The sequence below is a fragment of the Cydia splendana genome, chromosome 3 (assembly GCF_910591565.1).
Source record: "Cydia splendana chromosome 3, ilCydSple1.2, whole genome shotgun sequence".
Lineage (NCBI taxonomy): Eukaryota > Metazoa > Arthropoda > Insecta > Lepidoptera > Tortricidae > Cydia > Cydia splendana.
The window spans coordinates 7,156,609-7,182,651 of NC_085962.1; the positions used below are offsets into that span (position 1 = coordinate 7,156,609).

Genomic DNA, 26,043 nt, shown 5'->3' on the forward strand with positions numbered 1-26,043 from the left:
GCCGAGAATGTGATATGTCGTGTCAATTATATTCCTATGTCTAAACAACAGTCCAAAATAATAAATTTATTTAAAATATGAATAAATTATCAATCATAATTAATATTTTTAATACGTAACCTATCCTTTAACAATAATAAAATATGTAAGTAGCTTCTCTTGTTAAGACGGAATAATGTGTAAAATTATTAATTTAATAAAATTCTTTGATAAACGCATTGGAATGTCCCTATTAATTTAACCTTTACGACGTTCGACGCCGTGTCAAACGCAAAAGCTGTCACGCGGACGCCACGTCACCGAAGTGTCAAAACTGAAATTGAACCTTATGCATATGCACGTAGGTCTATTATGTTGCTCTGTGGTCTGTGACCGATTAATCAGTCTTTGGCGTTGAACCTGCGGTGCGGATATATCGGTCATTGGCGTCCAAAAGGTTAAGTAAATAGATATTTGAGTTAGTAACAAATTATAAACTATACATTTTACGAGTATGTTTCTTCTTATCCCCTACACGGCGGTAAGTTTAGCCTTTATAAATTTCAATCAAAATTGGTTCAGTCTTAAAATACATAAGGAAAAATGGCTTTCCTATTCTTTGGGTATGTTTTAAACGTTGCCTTGTACCACTCGTTGGCTTGAATCGCAGTCTGGATCTGAAAAATAGATCAAACCTGAATGTCTAAATATAATTTAAAAAATCCAATCTTTCTCGCGCTTGACAGGAGGCCTGTTCCCAGCAGTGGGTCTTTCATGTATAAGGCTGGGATTTTATATTTAAAAAAATCAAAATATGCCAAGAAAAAACGAAAGGAGTGTAAAGGTTGTTAAAGGATCGGCAACGCGCATGTTTCACCCCTGGAGTTGCAGGCGTCGATAGGCTACGGTGTTATGCACCATCCGGGCGGGCGGACCGTATGACTGTTTGACACCGACGTGGTAAAAGAATAGTGATGGTGATAAGAATCGAAACGATTTTTGTTTACTTAACTAGAAGACAGAGAGGTCTGTAATCGCTATCGCGGGGATAATAGCTACCTATCGTAATTGCACTTGGTAACGGTCACATGCACACACACTACACCTTATAAAACAAAGTCCCCCGTCGCGTCTGTCTGTTTGTATGTTCGCGATAAACTCTAAAACTACTGAACGGTTTTCACCTATCAATAGAGTGATTCTTGAGGAAGGTTTAGGTGTACTTATAATTTGTTAACCCGTGGCGGTTCGCTAGTCATTAACATTATTTATCACGTTTTGTTGGCCCTACTTTAAGAGTAAAACTGACCTGATTTCCAAGCACCCACAGATAAATACAGAAGTACGTTTTCGTCGGCACCAGAAGGAGGAGCGCTGTGTACATGATCACCTCACACATCCGGTGAGGGCTGGACACCAGCTCGAACCACCTTCCGTGCGGTATCCCATGGTCCTCTGTTACCACTTGGCCTGGAATGATCGATGGATGGATGAAAAATGTTTATTTGGGCAAAAAAGTGGTGGCGGCCGAGTGGATATGACGTCCGACTTTCAATCCGGAGGTCGCGGGTTCAATCCTCGTAACAATGAGTTTTTCCATTTGCTTTTCGGTGAAGGAAAACAACGTGAGGAAACCTTCATACATCTGCGAAGATATTCAAAGTAGGGATGTACCGACTAGTCGCCGACTAGTCGGGAAAGCCGACTATCCGGCCACATTTGTAGTCGGCGATTAGTCGGCGACTAGTCGGCAAAAATGGCCGATTAGTCGCCACTTTATTAGTAAAAGAATACCACATGTTTTATGTTTATTTTACTAAAATACCTATTCAAGATGCATACGAAACCTTTTGTTCATGTAAATAATTTACTGTTTGATCGTTATCGGATGTTTGTGGGCTGGTGTTTTCCTCTACAGGTCGATCTCCACTGATTCTCGTGTAATTTCATGTGCACGTCGATTTTTTAAATTATTATTAACTTAGTTTTTGTTAGAGCCATGACTGGCCATAATTAATGTTATTGCAAAATTTAGAGACTTAGACAGGGCACGTTGCTCGTAAAGACGCTGACCACAGGGGATAGGTTCTTAACTGGCAACTACGTACGGGAAATAGAGCCTTGGAAATACCTCCTACAAGCTGTACTGACGGTCTGCTCAGGATCGTAAAATAAAAGAACTAAAGACAGAAATTGAATGAGGATTCTTGTGATAGGTCTTTGAACCTGTAGAGAGCACCTTTTAGCCAAGCTAATATGATGAATAGCGCAACCAAAGGAGCAAAACAAATGTTTTTCACCTGAACTTATACGAAACTAATGATCTGGCCGACTAGCCGACTAGTTGGCCGACTAATCGGCCATTCGAGCGCCGATTAGTCGGCTAGTCGGCCAAATCAATAGTCGGTACATCACTAATTCGAAGGTGTATGTGAAGTCCCCAATCTGCACTGGGCCAGCGTGGGGACTATAGCCCAAGCCCCCTCGCGAGTGAGAGGAGGCCTGTGACCAGCAGTGGGACGTGTATATAGGCTGAATTATTATATTTTATTTACATATTACATATGGACAATGGTCGAGTAGCTTTCGGCCGTCGTATTTTCACGGAAACGTACGAACGTGGCTTGCTATTTCAGTCAGTCTCGGTATAAAAAGTAATGAGGTTGCCTGAAGTAGCATGATAAATACGAACGATTCCGAGAAAATACGATGGAGAACAATTATGCACTACATCTGTACGCTTATGACTAATTAAACAATATGTCGTAAGCTTTTTTGTATTTCGTTACCATTTTTCGTAGACTGTGTATGACGAAGAAGGGCCCGAGTCGAGTTGATTTGGGGGCCGACTTACTATGGAAAACCGACTATGGCCTTTATCGCATGTAAATTTTGTTCTTAATGTGCACACATATTTAGGGTTAGAGTCCAGTTCAGAACGCTGTACGCCTCTAATATGCATGTAAACGCAATGACTGTAACCTGTTTTAAGGCCTAAATAAATTAAAAAAAAAAAAGGGTACACGGTAGGTACTCATCTCTTACCAGACTTTTTGTCTTTGCGAAGGTTTGCAAAGATGACATTGCTTTGGTACTGTTCGTACCACGCCCACAGGAAGATTAGGATGCAGGGAATGGAGAGGTACTTGGTGCGAGTGTCGGTCCATATCATAGTGTCTCTGTTTTGGTTTCCTGAAAACAAAAGGAATACAATTTCAAAACCCTTCTTAACACATTCAGTGCCGAAAACCCAACTATCGGGTATTTTATGATTGTGATGGTGGGATGACCCAATAGTCGGGATCGTGGTACTACTGCTTTATATAACGAAATTGTTGTGGCCTGGCGCGGGTGTCTTGTTTGGCTGGGTGGCAATGAATGTGTTGATAATGCGTAGGTAAATACTTAACTTGAAACGAGATTGAAGTTCCAAGTAAGGCCAGATTTAAACGTGCAATAAACCGATTGTAATATGACGACGAATACGAGTTCTTACGTAAAGAACTATGAGAACCTTCCACCCCCTTGTAAGAAAAGAAAAGGCATGTTCGAAACCCCTCCCCCTAAATAGTCTTGCGTAATAAATGAATGGTGTCTAATGAGAGTTTATTGAAATAGTAGTTTGTGTTACAAGGGATTAAAATGATATATTTCCGTCAAGGGCGTACATTGAATCCTGAATGAAGCGATGGATTCTAAAGTAGAATCCTGAGCGTAATGAGGGATTCAAGTGTGAACGCCCAAGACGAAATAATTTTGATACTGTGTGACACATACTGCTTTCCACATCAACTATGAGGAAATTGTTATGTTCCAAAATACAGTAGAATCCGCATAATTATAATGACATCGAAGGGAAGTGACAAACACGTCACACTAAGCGGATGTCATATAAAGCATAGTTGATTAACTTCTTATTTTTGTTATTTTTTCCAAATTAGTCTCAAATTCCTTTGTGAGAGATGAGTTTTATTTATTAGGTTGTACCAATTATCAACTTGTCACTGAGAATCAAAACTAAAACAACTGACACGCCACGCACGCACCAAAATGTCCCCGCAGTGAAAGACGTGGGGACGGCCACGAAAACCAGCGAATGTGTCAGTATAACCAGACATAATTTCTCAAAAATTGGATTTATAGATCATAGTAAGCGGTTTGTCACTATAAGCGAAGTCATCTTATGCGACTTTGTCACAAAGAATTTTATATGAAAACCAAACATCGCACAGTAATTAGGTCATAGTAAGCGGTTGGTCAGTCTAAGCGGAGTCATAATAAACAGATTCCACTGTATGTATTATTTGACCAAAAAAAATAGTAGGCAAGAAAAATTAGTGTCCTAGAACAGAAAAGTACAACTTTGATCCCTCCTAGCAGGGAAGAAAAGTGCCACTTTGATCCCTCCTAGCGGGGCAGAAAAAGCCCTTTTTCGAATAGGTGATGTGAAAAAAATGATCTTACCACAAAACAAGGGAGCTTCTCCAACACCAGCTATTATGCAGGCAAAGTAGTGGATAATGCCAGCGAGGTAGTGACTGAGGTTCATCTTGCTGTTTTTGGCGAAGACCTGGAGGTAGTGGGTCTCATAGAATCTCCGGGCACACTGAACGGTTAGCAGGGACATGGCAATGAGTGCTGCAGTTGCTGACACTAGAATTAAAAAAATTGTGGTGTTGAAACATGGTAACTTTATTATTTCAAAAAAGGGTAGTTTCTACATGTTTTGTATTACACACATATTGACTTTAACAGAACTAAAATGAGTTAGTTAAACATTCTTATTATGCTTGAAGATTACCTAAGAAATAGAAATATTTTTATTTGTGAACACAAATAAGACAATTTTGCACTAAGAAAATATAGTATTGTGTGTAAAAAATTTGATAGTTTAGGCAAGTATATTATGTATATACCTTGTCATCAGGGACACTTGTGCTTATAATTTTAAAAATTCTGAGGCCCAATTTTAGTAATAAAAATTTAAGTATTAATGTGATTATTAACATTTAAGTATACCATCATCATAAAAATACATGCTAAACTGTGGCTGTGGCTAAACTGTTGATTTCAGAAAACTAATAAAAGGAACTTAGTTAAGAATGCAATCTGTGCATTAGTTTTAAGTCCCATAATCTCCTCAAGATATCGTTTAGCAATTGCTGTTTAATAAAACTTACCTGTTGGTTCATTTTGTTCCAAAATCTTATTCAAAACTATCACAACATACTTATTCACACTAAAATCCAGAAAATAGATCATATACATGTATACTAATGTTAATGCACTGAGCACCGACGAAAATGAATAAAAATGCCTGTAGTATGATTTCGGTATTTCAATTGCTTGTATGAAAATGGCCCCATTCCCTTGATACGCGAAACTGCCATACTTAAAACCCTGAATTACGAATGCTGGCACGTAAGTTTCGTAATTATTTATTAGATATCCCGTACACGTAACCATGAAGGCAAGGTTTAGAAATATAAAATCTAGCGTGTTCAGCATATTTCTGGGATTACAAGTATGTCTTTAAATCACGAAACAGTAATTTCACTGTTTTATAACGGGACTAAGCAACTTGTTTGAACTTTCGACACTTTCGTTTCGTCCCAAATAAATAATAATATACCATTCTAAACGGTAAACAGTACTCTATTAGTTGTTAACCTGTCACTGTCACTGTCAGCGCAGTCAGCTGTCAATAATGGTGCCACATACGCATACCGCTCTTTTTTTAAAGGTCGTAACAGACGGACGTACCGGACCGCGTTCTTGATCCGGTTAGTATATCTCTTTCTTGCTCACACTTATAACTTCATGGAGAAAATATTGCTAGGCCATGTAATAGGAATACTCAGACTAAAATGCTGCAACGGCGCTTTGAATATCGTGGATTTCCAATGGGTTAAAAAAAGCTGTTTTGATGTTCAGTATTTTTGCAAAAGCTTAAATTGATTTCCGCGCACGTATTCATTGGCAAAAAAAGAAGCAGTAAAACGCAGAAAATCGGGATGTTGGGCGATAAAAAAAAAGAAACCATGAAACTAAGGGCCTTTGATACTTTGCGGCATTTGATTGATCGGTAGAATTCTTTGGACTTTAGTAGCCAGCAATGTATCGCAAATCGCTTGCAATCGGTAAGCTATGCATGAGCCCTTATAATAATTATTAATACATAATATAGGGCCCTATAAATAGTGTAAAATTTTATCTTAAATCTTCGGATCTTTGGTATCTTGAATTCTTAATAGAACACACAGGGTAACCGCAAACGGAATCGAAGTCCTTTTCGTTCGAGTGTGAATTCGGTTTGAAAAATAAAACGGTTTCCGAGCCCTGCGTTTAGCTATGTATATATGTAAAAATAGATTTTCACTTCTCATGCTCAAAAAGTGCACCTTTATGTCGTGCGTAGACGACATAAAATCGCATTTTATGCTCTAGAGCATAAAGTAAAATCATCTATTACGACCCTTATTGACTTAGCAATAAAGTCCAAATTCTGCCATACAAACTGCCAGCCCTGCCGGCGCGCCCCCGACCGGCGCTCTCCCGATCGGCGTGCCCCGCGCCTCCGACCGGCCCAAGAACAATTTTCTTTAGTCTTGAATAAATACGTTAAAATAACCTAAAATATTTGATTTTTTGTATATTTTCCTCGCAATCGAAGTGAAAAGCAGAGTGTACAACAAGGGCATAATTATCCATTTTTACCCTCGTCAACTATTTTGGTCTTCGCTTCGCTCAGACCAAAAAATTGCCTCGGGTAAAAATAGGTCACTTTATGCCCTTGTTGTACAATCTACTATTTTGTCGTGCCAACTCAACTCATGTTGAGTACGAAATTATCATGAGTTGGCACGCATATCATTTATCTATATATTCAATTCAATTCAATTCAATATATTTATTTCAGACTGCATAGGTCCATAAAATTGTTAGTATTACAAGTACTTACATTTAAGAGTTAGTGCCTACGTACTAAACATACATTAAAATAATTAATAATTATTATAATATCCACGACACAAAACTAATTAACATGTAATAATAATATATCAAAATGAAAATTAAAATCAAAATTAAACAATTAAATTCCTAATTATTTTACATTAAAAATGAGAGGTCTGTCGCCTGTATGCAAATAGTTCCAATGCCTCATAACAGGGCACTCACACTTTTCAATAACAGCACTCAGGAGGCTATTGGTACTCTCTCGCACTCTGCGCATCAGGGAGGCAACACGTTTCCGCAGTATCGTATTAAAGCCATCCGTGTTAGCCTCTAGAAACATGCGCGACGCACTGCACCAGCGAGGCAGCCCCAACAGCATCCTGAGGGCGTTATTGTACTGGACTCTTAGACTATTGATGGTTTTTCGAGTGTAGTTGGTCCATAGGCTGCAGGTGTAAAAGGTCTGGCAATACGCTTTAAACAATGTGATTTTTACGTCACGTGAGCACCTAGCAAACCTACCAACCAACATATTAGCTCTCATCGCCATAGCCCTTCGTTCACGTTCGATGTCCGCGTCATCGGAGAGGCTCTCGGTAACCCAGTGACCAAGGTACATGAACTCGGTGACCTTTTTCAAGGGGACTCCAAGCAGTTTTACTGGTGGCACTGCTCTCAGTTTTCTAGTTCCAGCCTTATACGCAGTCCTTACAAGTTTGGGGAGCGTTTAAAGTGTTTAAATATGGTTTAAATCGCTAGCGGTATAGGTAGGTAGAGGGTAGGTTAGGTACCTAAAGTCGCCAAAGGGTAACACATCGCTTGTCAATCATACCAGTTTAAGTCAGACCTCCGATAACGCAATATTTGCTAGGAATCTTAGGTCAATATACGGTCGATGGTTAAAATGTTTAGTAAACAGCCGAAGACAGGCGCCAACTCGACGACCGCGCCATTAACCCGTCAGATGCGATGAGCAGGAACATCGGAAGCGACGTTGCGCGCCTCACTTGTTACGTTACCAGTCACTCTCGTGAATAAAACGACATGTAACACGCTGTCAATTCGATGAGCATTTTATACTTTTATAAACATTGATGCGACTCTCACTAGTCTCACTGCATTGACAGCATTTCAAATTTTCACATTTAAGTATACCTACTCTAGGACTTTTAACTTTAAGCTGGGCCAGCCGGGTGTCCCGTCATTTTGTTAAGAAAACTTTTCCCTTATTGTACGACAAAATATGTAGGTACATATTATTTACATGATGCTGGGTAGGTAACACTGAATGTTTCTGTAATCAACTACTGATAGTCAAAGAAAACATTATTGTTTGAAAATATAACTCTGTCTATTTTTTGTCTGTCTATTTTACAATTAATTTGTTTGTGATGTGTGTTTTAGGAATAGGTACCGGCACTCAGCAATGTCCTTGGTCGGATACGGCAGTTTGCCCAGAAATCTCCGAAATATCGGAACTTTACATACCCATGTAAAACGTATCCTTTGTTTTATTCCCGCCTAATTCTTAATTATACCTGCGTTAACCTATGTTAAACAGAATGATTTCCAAAATCAAACAGACTTCCCAGCACGCAACACAAATTCAAAACGTACTAACTCCAAAATCCAGAGCAAATCAAACCCAATTCTGGAACAGACCCCTTTCAATTGAAAATTCTCTCTCATTTAGCTGTTGTTTATGCCACAGACCAACCCCTATAGACCGAGCTTATAGGACGACTCGCGGCCACCGCCCGTATGGTGTATAGGTCAAATATAAGATTGTTCGCGCGCCGCTCCGATCAGTTGCGCCCAAGGTTACGACCTGTTAGCAGTGTGCACGAGTCTAAGAAAATAAATCGTAAACTGAATTCATTGGGAAATCATGGGATATTGCAGCGTAAAATGGTGTGGCAAGTCATCTAAGACATCGACTTACGAAACAGATGGAATAACATCCCACAGGAAAGTCAAATTCATTATTTCATTGAATAATGTTTCTTGTCCGCGGGGTTCATTTTATACTGGTCGTAAGCAGAGGCGAAGTATGTCCGTCCCTTTTCGTCAACTTGAAAATGCAATGCGCTATCCCTTTCCCTTTCGACTAGTGATGTGACGATGATGGTTTTTCAGTTGCGGAAACTTCGTGCTTCGTCATACCGTATTGTACCATTTTAGACATAATATATAGGTAATATGTTGTGTAAGTTTTTTAGAATCCTCTAGGCTGGCCTGGCGGAGCAGTTAGGCCGCATGTCACGAGATGGACCTGATGATGAACTTCAAAGAAGTGCGAGGGAACTCGGTGTTGGTTTGTGATATACATATGTTGTATGGGTTTTTTAGAATCCTCTAGGTGAGCAGTTAGGTCTCATGTCACGAGATGGACCTGATGATGACCTCCAAAGAAGTGCGAGGGATCTCGGTGTTGGTTTGTGATAGACATATGTTGTATGGGTTTTTTAGAATCCTCTAGGTGAGCAGTTAGGTCTCATGTCACGAGATGGACCTGATGATGAACTTCAAAGAAGTGCGAGGGAACTCGGTGTTGGTATGTCTTAGACATATGTTGTATGGGTTTTTTAGAATCCTCTAGGTGAGCAGTTAGGTCTCATGTCACGAGATGGACCTGATGATGAACTCCAAAGAAGTGCGAGGGATCTCGGTGTTGGTGTGTGATAGACATATGCTGTATGGGTTTTTTAGAATCCTCTAGGTGAGCAGTTAGGTCTCATGTCACGAGATGGACCTGATGATGAACTTCAAAGAAGTGCGAGGGAACTCGGTGTTGGTATGTCTTAGACATATGTTGTATGGGTTTTTTAGAATCCTCTAGGTGAGCAGTTAGGTCTCATGTCACGAAATGGACCTGATGATGAACTTCAAAGAAGTGCGAGACAACTCGGAGTTGATTTGTAATAGGCATATGTTATTGGTCCATTTGAATATGTTTTCAATACAACCTTCTATGACCTTAATAAAACGGACAAAAGAAAATAATTGTATGAGATTTTGGCGACACTTTTTTCTCGTATCGAAAGAGATTGCGATTCTGAGTGGAAATAATATAAAAATTCTAAAATTTAAAATTCATGTTCTGGGTACTTTAAACAGAAATGCCCTAATATGTTAAGTAAACATTTCAGGTACATTGTTAAATTACTTAATGAAATATTAAATTAATCAATATAATTATTAAGTAAGTTTACTCTAAGTATTCTAAATTGGTAACAATTTTACCACAATAAATTTCGCTATCACTGGTAGCAGTACCCACTACCTGTAATGAACATGTCCCATCCCTACGCTTACACGTGTCAGTGCGCCATGTTTGAAACGACCAATCGCAACGCCGTGAGCACCCCTCCCGCACCTCACAGTTTGGTGATTTGCGTCGGGAACAAAATGGCCAATATTAGGTTTCTAGAGGCGGTGTTCTGTGTGTTTATGCGTGGGCACTTCATAAAGCATTTAGGGAAACTTAACATACACCGTCCTGACATTTCTTGAATATTAAGAACGGACAGGTGGTATATAAGGGTCCCGAGGTTCCCTGTACCGCATTCCTTCAGGGTGTGTGGTTTGTTTAACTACAAAGGTAAGTTGCTAAACAATATACCTACTTAAGTTTCTGTTGACGGCGGCGGTAAATTAATGTTTGAGGTTGTAACGGTAACGCGTAGGTATCTAAGATGAAACATATAGTACATAATTATATGTTTATAAGTTTTGTTAAAATAACTATCGTGAATTAGGTAGCTATACGGTTAATTTTATAGATCGTTTTATAATTTGCCTCCTGTAATTATTACTTACATATTATATAAATAAGTAGTTAGGTGGGAACTAATTAATTAAGCTAGGTGTGCTACCAATCAAACCGCGGTTCAAAGTGTTCGAACCTCAGCGGTAGCCATACGCCAGCGGCACACATTACCTTCCTAATGTTAACGTCTCAATCGTCTCATTGACCAACCTCAAAGCCGTAGCCACATGTCAAAACCTTCAGCTACACTGCTACACTATCGCTTTACTTGTCAAACACTGAAATATGAAACCTATGGAAGTGAAACGTCAACGAAAAATGCGTGCCAGTGTGACGTCATCCGGGAACTAAACATGGCGGTTTTAGTGCTGCCCAGAAGATTTTTACTGCTACTAGGTTTTATCGATACATCGATAACTTTTTAACGTGTTCGGCTCATTTTATTTAAAATACTAAGTATGTATTATTTGTGGAGTTTATGTTTTAATAGGAAGTAAGTAAATAAATAAAAATTCTTTATTAGTATATTGTTATGTGAAAAGATACTTTGATTGAGTATGATGTGTGGAGTCTAGGACAATTTCGTGCTTCAAATTTGACAGGTAAACGAGATGACGCTGTACTACTCAATACATATTGCGCTTTTTGCGGTAACTCTGATTTTCAAAAGTTGACGTTTGACAACTTAGTGACCGCAAAACACATGGCGCAGTACAGCGCCATCTGTTTTGGATGTCAGAATAAGTGTACGTGTTTTTCTTGGACTTTACCTCTCTATTACAATCAATTTTGTTGTGTTGCTAACCCTAAAGTCTGTAACACACTACCGCACTGCACCTCGACCTTGGTGCGCCGTATCTATAAGTGAGAGCGATACAAAATTCAAGCTTATTAAGCGACGGGTGAAAAAAAACAAAACACCTTTAGAACATTTTTTTTATTACAAAAATAAGGAATGACTTCCGCTCTTCAACTTCTTCAACATTTATTCAGCAAATAGGCCACAAGGGCATTTTTATACGTCAACATTGAATTTACATATGTACAAGCAAAAATAATAACAATACATTAACCATTTTATAAATTACAACTATATGTAAGTATATGGTCTCTTAATGTCGAATTATATAAAAAAAATATAATAATGATATAAAAAAGCCCGCAGGGCAGCTTGTGGAGTAACGACCCCACGGCCCCGAGTTACCCTAGTGCTCCCGAGAGTCGGTCAGGATCTCCATCTCCAGGCACTCTTTCTTTTTATGTTCATTTCTTGGTAACCTATAAAAAATGATTTAATTATTAAATTAAGATAATTTAGTTGGTTTGAAGCGGGGTAGCATGATAAAATAAGAAAATATAAATAGGCAATCATAATATATCGATATCAAAGTCGATAAATAAAGTACAACCCTAGCTGAAATGTTTACATTATTTAAACGTAAAAATATAGTTAAATAAATCCAATCACTTCATGATCTATAACTGCACAGAAGAACCTTGCTATTTATAATGTGAAACATCCTTACATTTCCCAGGAACATTAACAATAACCAATATTTTTCATGTAAATGATAGCGTACCTGTGTAAGGTTAAAGATGGCTGATTTGGTGGTTTTCTTATGCCGCAGCCTAATACACTACACACTGGCATATTCGCGACGTAATTATTCACATTTGGCTTCAATTATTTTCAATCACAAGCAAAATATTGAAAGATAATTAATAATTTTAATTTTCACCACGACTTTTTGACAGGACAAGTACCGGCTGAACTGACAGACAATGACATTTGGGGAACTAAACATGGCGGATTTTCGGCCGCATTAGGTATTTACGTATTTTCATGGAACACTTTATGTACGTACTGAAATACTGTCATCTTTTTTTGCTTTGGGTATGGGTGCTGAGTAAAAACGAGACAGATATATATTTATGTGTGTGCCGTCAAAATGGGTGCTATTTCTATAAGCAATTGTACGTATAGAACAATATGTCTTGTCCCTATTATATAGGTCCATGTTGTCAAATTATGCATATAGCCCTCAAAGCTTAAAAGCAAGTATACTATATACTATACAGTCGCTACACGTGTACGCCAGGCCCTTGAGGAACAAATGGGACGATATTAAAAACAGGTTCCAAATGGCTCAAAACTGAAACCACATGAAACTCGCTTTTAACAACAAAATTTTAACGTCAGGACAACTTCACACCACACCATAGAACACACACACACCAGAAGCTCTACCACCAGTTTTGACGTTGACATAACGCTCACGTCTACGTAATTTACTTTCAGTACATCTCGCTTGCACTAATATGCCAGTACGAGCGAGATGCATAGAAAGTAAGTTACGTAGACGTGAGCAAATGTGTCAATGTCAAAACTGGTGGTAGCCGTACAGGAGCAAATCACTACATGTATGTGTGAGTACACATAAGGTAAACGGCCCCAAGTTCGTGTTAGTACGTTATTTCGTTAGTTTTGTTTCTGGCGTAAATAATAAGGAATTCAAATATTTTTTATTCAAATTATACATACGAAAAAAATCTGTATTATTTAATCTCTTCAATAAAATAATAACCAATATTTTAGTGATTAAACTGAGAGTAATACGACGGTCGAAACTGTCACGGCCGCGAACAGCTGTGTTGTATGCGTGCACTTTTTTTAGGCGTAAGGTGCGCGCTCTCACTTGTTAAGCTTATATGAAGGAAAAGCTAAACCCATTCGAATAAAAGATTTTGGGAGTGTTTCTGTAGGTTCCTTAGTAATTGATTTGATAAGAAAAAAGATTGAATATATGCATAGAAATACCTGAAAATTGCAATAAATCGACTCACGAAATAGCGGTCATTTTATTTTACGTGTGTCTCCTATTTCGTGCCACTAACGAATCAAGGATTTTCTAGATACATTTTGAGTGCTTGTTTTTAAATATAACAACGAAGATAATTAAAAAAATAAATTAGAAAACAATTAATGTATTTTATGAAGTTTCGTATGAGCGAAATTCGGTATATGTTTTTTTCACTAGAATTCTCATAAAACGTGTTTGAATGTGACCCGAGTTAAAAATGTTAAGGTATATTTCACGTATATTCTCATAATAACTACTAGCACAATTTTATTTATAATTCAGTTTATTTGATGTATTTTTGTGTATGTTTATATTTAACGTATAAAATCTCATAAGATAGTTATTTTTTTTGTAAATATTTTTTTTTTTAATTTTTTTTTTATTATTTTTTTTTTTATTTATTTATAGAGTTCGGCTTTTAATCAAGTATTAAAGTACCCATATGGTTTACAAAGTCTTAATTCAACCATTAAAGTCGACGAGTACAAAAAACTTGAAGCTAGCTCTCAATTTTACATTTTTTTTAAATATTATTTTTAATTAGACCTTACAATTACTCGTAAGTAGGTAAGACCGTTAAATATTTTAAATGATTATCAGCAAATTATCACCAATTACTATAGAAAACTTTATTCCGAAACAGGGGACACGAATTCACGAACTTAGGAGCCGAGCTAAATTTGTATCACGAAATGGGAGCCAAATAAGAGGTTCTCGAAAATATTCATATAAAAAAAAGTTTCAACTAAAACCCTATAGTTTATACATTAAATTATTAACAAAGAACTAATATAACTTACTCAAAAGCTTTCAAGGTATTGATATGCTTAGAAATATTTTAAAAAAATATACAAACACTCAAGAGCCTTAACCTGCCGAAACAGGGGCCCTTTACCTTATATGTAGTGATTTGCTCCTGGTGGAAACGAAAAAAAAACCGGCCAATTGCGAGTCGAACTCGCACACGAAGGGTTCCGGACCATTATCTATAAAAACGGTCACCCATCCAAGTACTGACCCCGCCCGACGTTGCTTAACTTCGGTCAAAAATCACGTTTGTTGTATGGGAGAATGGGAGCCCCACTTAAATCTTTATTTTATTCTGTTTTTAGTATTTGTTGTTATAGCGGCAAAAGAAATACATCATCTGTGAAAATTTCAACTGTCTAGCTATCACGGTTCGTGAGATACAGCCTGGTGACAGACGGACGGACGGACGGACGGACGGACAACGGAGTCTTAGTAATAGGGTCCCGTTTTACCCTTTGGGTACGGAACCCTAAAAACCGGGCAAGTACGAGTCGGACTCGCGCACGAAGGGTTCCGTACTAGACATGTGCGCCGCGCCGCCGCGCCGCCGCCGCCGACGATTTTTCCACGCCGCCGCCGATCAAAAAATCATCGGACGCCGCCGCCGATGATTTTGCCATCGGCGCACATCTCTATTCCGTACCATAATGCAAAAAAACGGCAAAAAAAAACGGTCACCCATCCAAGTACAGACCACGCCCGACGTTGCTTAACTTCGGTCAAAAATCACGTTTGTTGTATGGGAGCCCCACTTAAATCATTATTTTATACTGTTTTTAGTATTTGTTGTTATAGCGGCAACAGAAATACATCATCTGTAAAAATTTCAACTGACACGGACGGACGGACGGACGGACAGCGGAGTCTTAGTAATAGGGTCCCGTTTTACCCTTTGGGTACGCAACCCTAATAAACCGGGCAAGTGCGAGTCGGACTTGCGCACGAAGGGTTCCGTACCATAATGCAAAAAAAAACGAAAAAAAAGCAAAAAAAAAACGGTCACCCATCCAAGTACTGACCACTCCCGACGTTGCTTAACTTTGGTCAAAAATCACGTTTGTTGTATGGGAGCCCCATTAAAATTTTTATTTTATTCTGTTTTTAGTATTTGTTGTTATAGCGGCAACAGAAATACATCATCTGTGAAAATTTCAACTGTCTAGCTATCACGGTTCGTGAGATACAGCCTGGTGACAGACAGACGGACGGACGGACGGACGGACGGACGGACGGACGGACGGTCGGACGGACAGCGAAGTCTTACTAATAGGGTCCCGTTTTACCCTTTGGGTCAGGGACCGTTACCGGTATTCTGACTACAGGTTATTATTGAGGTATAACCGGTGTAATTTGAATTTGGGTATTTATATCACTTAAGCTCCGAATAGAGGTATTCGAATACCGGTATTCAATAGTGTTATCGGTTTAGCCAATTGACAACAAATACCACTATTTGATAGTTTACTCCTAAAGCTATTACCGGTAATAAGTAAGTGCCAATACCGGTTGTAGTAGTACCACGATTCGTTCCTTCGCTACTCGTCAAGGACGTTGTCCGGCCCGCTTGTAAAGTTGTAAATACTTAAGATCCGGATCTTAGAATGCCCGTTTTGATGTTGGCTGGTAAAATTAGCTGTTAGGTGATGATTTTGAATGATAAATATTTAATAGCGTTCATTTGATTCATTTAATTGTTTTTTTTTTGTTGATTTAATTGTATTTTATTATGTATGTAGTTTATAATCTCAAATTAGACGTGCGCGCCGCCGCCATAAGGAGTCCGCGCGCCGCCGCCGCCGCCGGTAGATTAAAATTCGCGCCGAATATTTTTTATAAGACAGTATTATGCAGCGTTAAAATATGTAATAGGTTATAGTCCGATAAGAAATAGTTGAAATAGGCGCCACTTCCTACGTAACTCTCACATTTTTGACGTAAAATACTTACTTAAACATGGCAATAATTACGTACTTACGGAATTTTTTTGGTCATATAATTTAATTTCTACTATTTTATGTCGCACCAACACCATACTAACTATTTATTATGTGGCAGTACGATTTACATAAAAATGTGTTGTATGTACCATGTACCTATGGGTAAAACACATTTACAAAGTATAATGTCCAGTGTTTTAACCGTTGTCGATTACAAGGCACTTGTGCCAAGTATGCGAAGAGAAAAATTATCACGTTTTCTGGTAGTTTTTATGAATATGAATATGAATTAAACAGAGGGATTTTAGGTGTTTCAAAACCTTTTAAAAAGTCATTACTTGTCGTATTGCAACGTAATGAACCAAATAGATAAAAAAATATTATTACGGTTTTTTTTCCTGTGCGTTCATCAAGACATCAAGAGACAGACCCGATTTCATTTCAGAAATTTCTTACGAAAATATTGATAAAATTGCATGCATTGTTGTATACCATTGCTCAGATGTTGCTGCATCCTACGATACCCCGCTAAGTTTGATTTAATGTTAATAAAATGACGCCAATGACTGGTAAAATTTTACCACCTACGAGCTATAAAGCTTTTGGAAAAATATAAAAATAATAGGTTTTACTTTAGTTCATAACATAAGTTGACATTATCAGAAAGTGTATTTGTAATTAAAAATGCAATTATTCTATATTTATTAAAAAAAAAAATTGAATTTGACAAAAAAAACCTTATGCATATAAAGTACTGTATACTAACTAGGCAACGTCCAAAATACTAGACGTCTTTTCATTATGCGGCGTATCTTTTTATTTACACCGAACCTGGCAACATCCAACATATTTGACATACCTATGTTTTTTTCGCAACTATTATAAATAGATTTTTTTCATGATTTTTCTACAATAAACAACCACATAATAAGATAATAACACCAAAAAAATGATACTAACACAGTTTTAATATTGAAAAGTTGAAAAATTCCACGCCGCCGCCGTGGATTTTTTTGTGGCGCGCCGCCACCCAAGTTTTTTCGACCGGCGCGCACGTCTAGCGCCGCCCAATAGGCATTTAGCCGGCGGCGGTTCGCCGGTCAAAATTGGTTGGCGGTGGCGGCGAATCGGCGGCGTAGCCTTGAAAACTTGGTTTATGCAAAGAGAAGTCAAACCTTAATTCATTTAATTTAATTTCATTTAATTTATTGAATTATGGTAGGAAAAAAGTTTTTCATGGCATTAACTGTAGATAAGCAGCATAATGAACATCTCTTTATATTGTGAGGTTACTGTTAATTGAATCTATCACTAATTCACTACACTTTATAAAACAAAGTCCCCCACCGCGTCTGTCTGTAACTATATGAATGTATGTTCACGATGAACTCAAATCAAATCCTACTCAACTGATTTTCATGCGGATTTCAGCTATCAATAGAAAGATTTTTGAGGAAGCTTTAGTTTAGGTGTACAATTTGTTAAGGTTTTGTGTAATCCGTGCGAAGTCAGTGCGGGTAGCTATAGTCAAATATAATAGTTATTATATGTACGTATCGCCAGGAGAGGTGAATGATTACACACACTGCTCGCACAGACCACCTACTAATCGCAAAAATAGTATGAATGAATCAATGAGTGAATGTGACTTAAATGTACGATATTAAAAGCCTATAAAAACCCCTTCAAGAAACTTTTTTGCAGTTGATATCAACTTGATATTGGTACGAATTACGGAACCCTAAAAAGAATATTAATTTCAAAAATGTCTGAAAAATTGTATTGAACAACTATTTACAACTAATATTGCTCAAAGGTTAACTGGAAGAGATCACTTAAAGGCATAGTTTCGCCTTTGTACTAATGACGAATGTTATTTTTCCTGTTTTGTTTTGATTTTTGTACAATAAAGTGTTTTACTACTACTACTACTATATTAAAGCAGAAGGAGTTGAAAATAAAGTTCCAGTTAATCCTTGTTTAATATTCGCTGAAAGTTGTTGAGCATTAGACTTTTCTGAGTGAGCACTCTATGTATTTTTTTCTTTATGTGGTTAAATGCACGTAATGATTATTTTTAGATATAATCTTAATTTATATTTTTGTTCGGTAAATAAAACAAAAATATGATATGAAAAGTTTTCGTGATTTCTATTTAAAGTTAATTGTTTTTATATAAAGTACCATCTCTTAAAATATCGGTACCTAATTTGTTAGCACGTTATATAAAAGCAATAAATTCCCGATCAAACTAATCTGCATAGCATTTGCAACGACAACGTGTGTAAATATCATCGTTAATGTCAAAGTTCTATGAAAATATGACGTTTATATTATAATAACACTCCCTCACTTTGTTCTGTTCAAATCGGTGCAAAGTTAGCTTAGACAGACTCTAGTATCTAACAAGGTCACGCCGATGCCACACCGATAGCGCAGAATTTTGGCGGCGGCGGCGGCGCGAAGATTTTGGCGGCGCGGCGCTCATATTTCATATGGAAATGTTTTCTGGGATTAATTATTTTCATTAATTCATTCATTAACCTCGTGCCTTGAAACGGTCGCAACGCTCAATTTTACAGATTTCGAACCACTTGCTACGCTCGTGGTTAAATCATGAAATCTTTCGCTTGTACAGCGATCAATATAAGCATGAGCAAAAATAATAGATAGTAAGTTACATATGTCTTTGGCATGAGGACTTAACAACAACTTTAACCTCTTGTCGCAAAGTTTTTGGTTACTCTTTGATCAAGTGCAATGAGTACCGGTATTAAATACGAAAACCATTACCGGTATACTGAATACCTGTTATTATTGAGGTATTAATGAATACCGGTATTTCATTATGTCAATTAGTGTACAAATAGCGATAAAGACAAAAACGTAATGACAGCAATACCTCTGTGCAGGATTGGGGCTGATGGCAGCAAACAAAACAACCCTGTACACAGTAAATGAAGTATATTAATAAAAAATGTAAGAATACAGGCGCTTGATGCGCGGACGCGACATGGTGTCATGCCGGTCGTTCGTGGAGTGTGCGAGGGGAGACGGCGGCCGCGCCGCTCCGGCGCCGGTGCCCGCCGCCCGCGCCCCGCAGCCCGGAATCGTCCTCCGTCTTCACGCAGTGGTGGCGTGAACAGGGTCCCCGCCTTGGAAGCCCTGGCTTGCAAGAGAACCATCCATTTCGCTGTCGCGGACTGGCAGGAGGCAGACTCGGTTTACTGCTCTCTTGACCATGCCTCTGGCAGTTTTGAAGTCCGCCACTCTGGTGATGCCATCTTGGCCTTTATACAGCTGGTGCACTCGTCCCAAGCGCCACCGCATCGGTGGAACGTTGTCATCTCTAATTACGACGAGATCACCCTCCTTCAGCTCGTTCTGCTTCTCCTTCCATTTGGTCCGCTGCTGTAGCTCGCTTAGATACTCGTTGTGGAAGCGGGTCCAAAAGTGTTGTCTCATCTGCTCTATTCTTTGATATCTATTCGGACAATTTGTAGTAACAGGTGTCTCTGGTAAGGCGGTGAGTGGACGCCCTATCAGGAAGTGCCCTGGAGTCAGAGGAGACAGATCAGAGGGATCTGACGTCAGAGGGGTCAACGGCCGGGAATTTAGGATACTTTCAATTTGCGTGAATAGTGTCGTTAACCCTTCGAACGTCAGACTAGAATTACCTATTACACGTTTTAAAAGTGACTTTGCCGATTTTATTCCTGCTTCAAAGATACCTCCAAAGTGAGGCGAATATGCCGGACTAAAATGAAATTTGATGCCCTTATCATGGGCGGCCTCAATCATGGCCTTTTGGCTTGCTCGCAACATTTTACCCAACTCGTTACAGGCTCCCACGAAGTTGGTGCCATTATCACAATAAAGGTCATGAGGCCTGCCGCGGCGTGATATAAATCGTCGGAAAGTCATAAGAAAGGCCTCAGTACTCAGACTGCTCACTACTTCTAAGTGAACAGCCTTGGTACTGAGACATACAAATAGACACAACCAACATTTGGATAACCTGCAGCCCCTGCCTTGGCGATTTGCAATTAAAAAGGGACCTGCAAAATCCATACCCGTTACTGTGAACGCGTAAGTCAATGTAACTCGAGGGGGAGGCAAGTTACCCATCATGGGCTGGATTGAGTTGCCTTGAATACGCACGCACACTACACATCTTCTAAAAGTGCTACGCGCAAGATTTCTACCCCCTATAGGCCAATATTGGTCTCTGACAATATTTAATAACAATAAAGGACCACAGTGCATGTGGCTCTCATGCTCCTTTCTAAATAAAAGTTTAGTAAAAGTGTGTTTTGAACACAATAATATTGGGTGTTTTTTAGAATAATCACAAATCGATCCTTGTATACGTCCTCCAACTCTAATCAGGTCATGCTCATCCAAGAAGGGATTGAGTGCTAACATTTTGGACTTACGATGCACAGGCCGACCTTGTTTAAGGCACTGTAGGTCGTCTGCGAAAGAATCCCTTTGGCTGACCGTGATGAGAGTTCGAGTAGACTTATTTATTTCGTCGCTCGATAAAAAGCCACTTTGGCGTGCATTTGTGGCTTGTCTACAGTTAAAAATAAACCTTAAAATATATCCTACCACGCGAATCATTCGGTGGAACTTAGAAAACCGATCAAAGTCAAATGACGGCTGTTTTGAGACTAAGCAAGTATAAACTTTTAACTCTGGCAGCTGGACGCTGCTTATTTTAGTTCTAGGCCACTCATTTTCGGATTTCATCAAGAATGAAGGACCGTTGAACCACATACTATCATTTTGCAACTGGCTCGGACTGATGCCTCGCGAGGCAATATCTGCCGGATTCATATCCGTAGGTACATGATTCCACGAAGATTTGTCAGTCAGCTCGTGTATTTCATTCACTCTATTGTAAACGAACTGTTTAAGATTGCTTGGAGTCACATTCTTCACCCAACCTAATACAATAGTACTATCACTCCAAAAGTATTTTTTGTCAAAATTGCATGTGAGTGACTGACATACCTTCGCGCTCAATTGAGCCCCCAGCAAAGCTGCAGCTAATTCGAGCCTAGGAATAGTCGCTGTTTTTATCGGTGTGACTCGGGCCTTAGCACAGAGCAACTTTACTGAAACATTGCCCTTCGAGTCCACACAACGTATATAAATGCAAGTTGCGAATGCATTTTGGGATGCGTCCGCAAAGCAATGAAGTTGTATCGATACCGGTGAGTCTTGCATGACAAAGCGTGGAATCCTTATGTCTGCAATTTGATGTATACTAGATATGAAATTATTCCACTCCTTGTTCATATCGCAAGGCACCGGATCATCCCACCCGAGTCCAGAAAGCCAAAGTTTCTGCAGCAACATTTTGGGTACTATTGTGCAAGGGCTTAGCAAGCCAAGTGGATCGAATATCTTGCAAGTAGCTGACAGAATATTCCTCTTTGTGGACACGGGCTCATTATCGAAATCAACTAAGAAGTTAAAATTATCTTGCGAAGGACACCAATTCAATCCCAGCACTGATGACTGGTTTTGTAAATTTGAATATTGGTCGTTTACTTGCGATAAATTCTTTTCATCACAAGTGGTTGAAGTGGGGTCGTTCGCAAATATACATGGTACATTTGTTCGAAATTTTCTTAGCGGGAGACAAGCTTCGGCTAACTTGTCAACCACTGAATCGCGTATGCGTTTTAATTCAGTCAAATCATCACTGCCAGTAATGAGGTCATCGCAATAAAAGTCATTTTTAATTACATCTGCAATTTTAGGATCTGTGCATTCCTTTGAAAGCTGAACTAAACATCTGAAGGCTAAAAATGATGCTGATGCCGTGCCATACGTGACAGTGTTGAGTTGCAGTGTTCTCAATGGTTGAGATTCGTTATCTCTCCATAATATCAACTGTAAATGACGTTGAGATTCGTCCAATGAGATCTGACGATACATTTTGGCAATGTCGCCAGTGAGAGCAAATTTATGTTGACGAAATCTCAGCAAAATAGACAATAGATCATTTTGCACCACTGGGCCCACGTACTGAATATCATTTAACGATTTACCTGATGTGGTGCGTGCTGATCCATTGAAAACTGTACGCAATTTGGTAGTTTCACTTTTTTCCCGTAACACAGGGTGGTGGGGGAGGTAATTGCCATTTGGTGGCCTCTTTACTTCAGTCAAGTGGCCAAGTGTTGCATATTCTTGAATAAATTCACTATACATTTGTTTTACAGTAGGCTGCTTTCGAAAGCGCCTTTCTAAATTGAAAAAACATCTTTTAGCTAAAGCAAATGAATCTCCCAGGACCTCTGGGGACTCTTTCAATGGCATCGAAACTTGAAATCGACCGGAGTCTAACCGGATTGTGTTTTTTACAAACAATTCTTCACATATTTGATCATCAGTGGAGCATACCTTAGTGGGTGCGGTAAATGTTTCCAACTCCCAGAACTTGGAAAGTGAATCCTTGATCTCTTGGCTAAAATTACACAATATTTTACCATGCGGCAAAATAGGTGTGGTAGGGCTCGTAGGACCTGCTACCAACCAACCTAACTTTGAGTAAACTAGCGTAGGCCCGTTTTTGCCTAGCGTCTTTTGACACCCAGCCTTAACAATATTCCACATTATGTCGGCCCCGATTAAAATATCAACTTTGTCACTTTTATGAAACAGGGGATCCGCCAAGCGTATATTGTTAGGTAGGTTCAATTCGTCGAGATTTAGATCCACATTGGGTACATTGTCAGAAACCGCTTCCGTAATGATGCAAGTTACTTCAACAGTATATGAATTAAATCTGGATTTAATTTTAATTGTGCAGCAATCAGAGGCACTTGAAGTTATATTATTGAGCAAAGTTACTTGTCTTTTTGATTTGTTACTTTCAATATTAAGTTTCCTTTTCAGGTTTTCAGTTATGAAACATTTTTGGCTACCACAGTCAATCATAGCTCGTGCAAGGTGAGTATTACCATGATCATCAGTGACTTCAACGATCGCGGTGCCCAGAAGAACCTCGCTATCGTCGTCGACGGATGATGTAAGTGTTGTTACCGGAGTGCTAGCAGCAGCTGAGTTTCGCCCTTCGCTGCTAGGACCAGGTTTGTCGCAGTTGATGTTCTTATTTTCATGGTAAGGCTCATTTTTATTTTTATTGTTATTTTGATTATTATTTTTTGTACATAATAAACTATTATGCTTTTGATTACAGGCCCTGCAGGAGCTAAGACGACAGTTCTGTGTTGGATGGCCAGGGCGAAGGCAGTTGAGACACAACTTTCGCTTGGTGATCTCAACTTCCCTTACCTCAGGTGACATCTCTGCAAACATTTTACATTCAAACAATCTATGATTCTGATTACACATGACACATGATCTATTGTTTGACGCTGATGAAAAGAAGGACTTAACCTGACTATGTTCTTTGTTGTAATTATTATACTTGCCATATTTTGTATGATTAAACTTATCATTTTTATTCTGATTATTATTTGCCTGAGCGCTCTTGGCGCTGCCTCCATGCACAGTCTCCAAAACGTCGGCACGATTTCTTAGAAACTGATAAAAGTCTTCAAGACGTGGAGACTCCGCAAGGGTGGCTTTGTACTCTTCCCACTTAATGCTAGTCACACTGTCTAATTTTTGTACAACTATGTATATTATAAGAGTATCCCACATCTCTGTGCGCTCCCCAAGCGTATTCAAGGCTCTCAAATTTTTTGAAACATGGTCCACAATAAATCTTAGTGACTTATGAGATTCTTTGTTAAGAGATTCAAGTGTAAAAAATGATTTGAGATGATTATTTATCAACACGTTCTTATTATTGTACCTATCACAAAGTAGATCCCACGCTACTTGATAATTATCGGCTGTAAACTCAATTGATTTCATTGTGACTGCAGCACCGCCCTCTAGGGAGGATCTGAGATAATGAAATTTGCTAATATTGGGAATAGTCTCATTCCCATTGATCAGCGAGTCGAACGTATCCCGAAACTCGAGCCATTTTGTGTAATTCCCATCAAAAGTGGGCAATTTTATCGTCGGGAGACGTAGCTGGCCAGAGTGACCAGTGCAATGATGATTAGAACTACTTCCAATTGAAAGCCTTCTACTGGGGCTTTCGACTCGCTTCTCATGGCTGGAAACCATTTCGTCAGCGCTGGAAATGACCGAGTAAAACTGATTTTCTATTTCATATCTTTCTTGCAAACGTTTATCTAAATTTTCTTCACTGTCTTTGGATTCTATCCGCGTCTGAACAGATTCAAACTCTTGAAAGAGTTCGTTGACCTTTGTTAGTCTTAAATTAATATCGCTTATATTCTTAGTGGTCAACTGTTCCTTATTAATTTGTTCATACGGGGAAAGAAATTCCTTAAATTTAGTAATCCGCGATTTAATCGTACCGCGTTTGCGAACTAACATTTTCAGTTTCACTTCGTCCACTGCCCCGCTATCAGAGTCCGACATTTTATTTATATTCACTGAATCAAAGCACACAAATAAACAAATGAAGAGAAGGGTTCAAATGTGCAAGCAAACCAAATTCCAGCGAGGCGAAGCAAGCAGATATGCGAGCGCGCTGTTGCGCGGACACGTGGCGCTGACCGCCGCGCCGAGCGCTCAGCAACAAGCACGCGGCAACGAAGTAGCTGAACGCCGCTCCACAACCACCTGGAATGTTCGGTGCGTGGCTAAAGCGTGGTGCTATGATTGTTGCGGATGCAATAAGAGGGGAAACAAAATGCGCAAATAAGTTTCAAGTTTGGTGCAGAATGGGTTAATAAGAAAAAACAATGAATAGCAATTAAATGCACCGTTAAGATAAACACGAAAATGCGTAAATGAAAGCAAATCTCTTAAATAAAAGTAAATCCGAACCATGAAAGGGTTAAGTGGGACTATTATCGTAATAATCCCACGTCAGTTGTAATTAATAATGCCACGTTGCAATCCTAATTACAACTGACTAAATACCTAAACGAATCTATGCCTAAACTGCGCCCTAAATGTCTGACGGAGGCAATAAAGATTCAATAAATCTAACTACTTTCTATAACTGTACTTACAACTACAAAACTAAATATAAGTAGCAGACTTTTAACAAAGAAACGTTATTTCTAATAATAAACGCTAAGTATATCTTTATATGTAAATAACAAGTTACTTGTGAACTTGAAAACAACTCGGCATTAATGAATTTAAAGCAAATTATCGTTATTGCTTATTATCTTAGCAAATCTATGCTATATTTTATGTTTGCAATCCCGGTTAGGTAGATTTCTCTGTACCTACCGGCGACTGAACTGAATTCACTTGAATTGTAAGTTAACCATTTGTTTTACTTACGATTTGGTTAAGTGCAAACTTAAATCACACTAACACTAATTATACCTATCCACAAACTCACGACACTATTCACAGCAAATCGAAAAGGGGTGCAAGGGAATCAAAACGGAGGTTTACACGGAACGGGCTATACTTCCTTTGCGAATGGTCTTCCAGAGCGATGGCTGTCCGAGAGACTTCGAGAAAGATCCGCCGCGTGACTTTTGGACCGGTGATCGCCTCGCCCGACGAGTGCGTGATGGTGCAGGCACTGGGATGGCTTCTTTATTCTTTCTTGTGGACTTCACTGGCCATAGCTTGCTGGCCGGGTCCTGTCACGGTCGCCAACTTGTGCAGGATTGGGGCTGATGGCAGCAAACAAAACAACCCT

At 38.9% G+C, this 26,043-nt stretch overlaps 1 protein-coding gene across 1 annotated transcript; it reads right to left on the reverse strand.

Moving 5' to 3' along the window:
* Nucleotides 1–51: 51 nt before the first annotated feature.
* Nucleotides 52–5,638, reverse strand: LOC134806378 (polyprenol reductase). Its single transcript, XM_063779603.1, has 5 exons — nt 5,160–5,638; nt 4,444–4,632; nt 3,025–3,171; nt 1,289–1,449; nt 52–656 (listed from the first exon to the last, which is right to left on the reverse strand). The coding sequence occupies exons 1-5, from the start codon at nt 5,485–5,487 to the stop codon at nt 564–566; spliced, it is 918 nt and encodes a 305-aa protein (XP_063635673.1). The 5' UTR covers nt 5,488–5,638; the 3' UTR covers nt 52–563.
* Nucleotides 5,639–26,043: the final 20,405 nt, after the last annotated feature.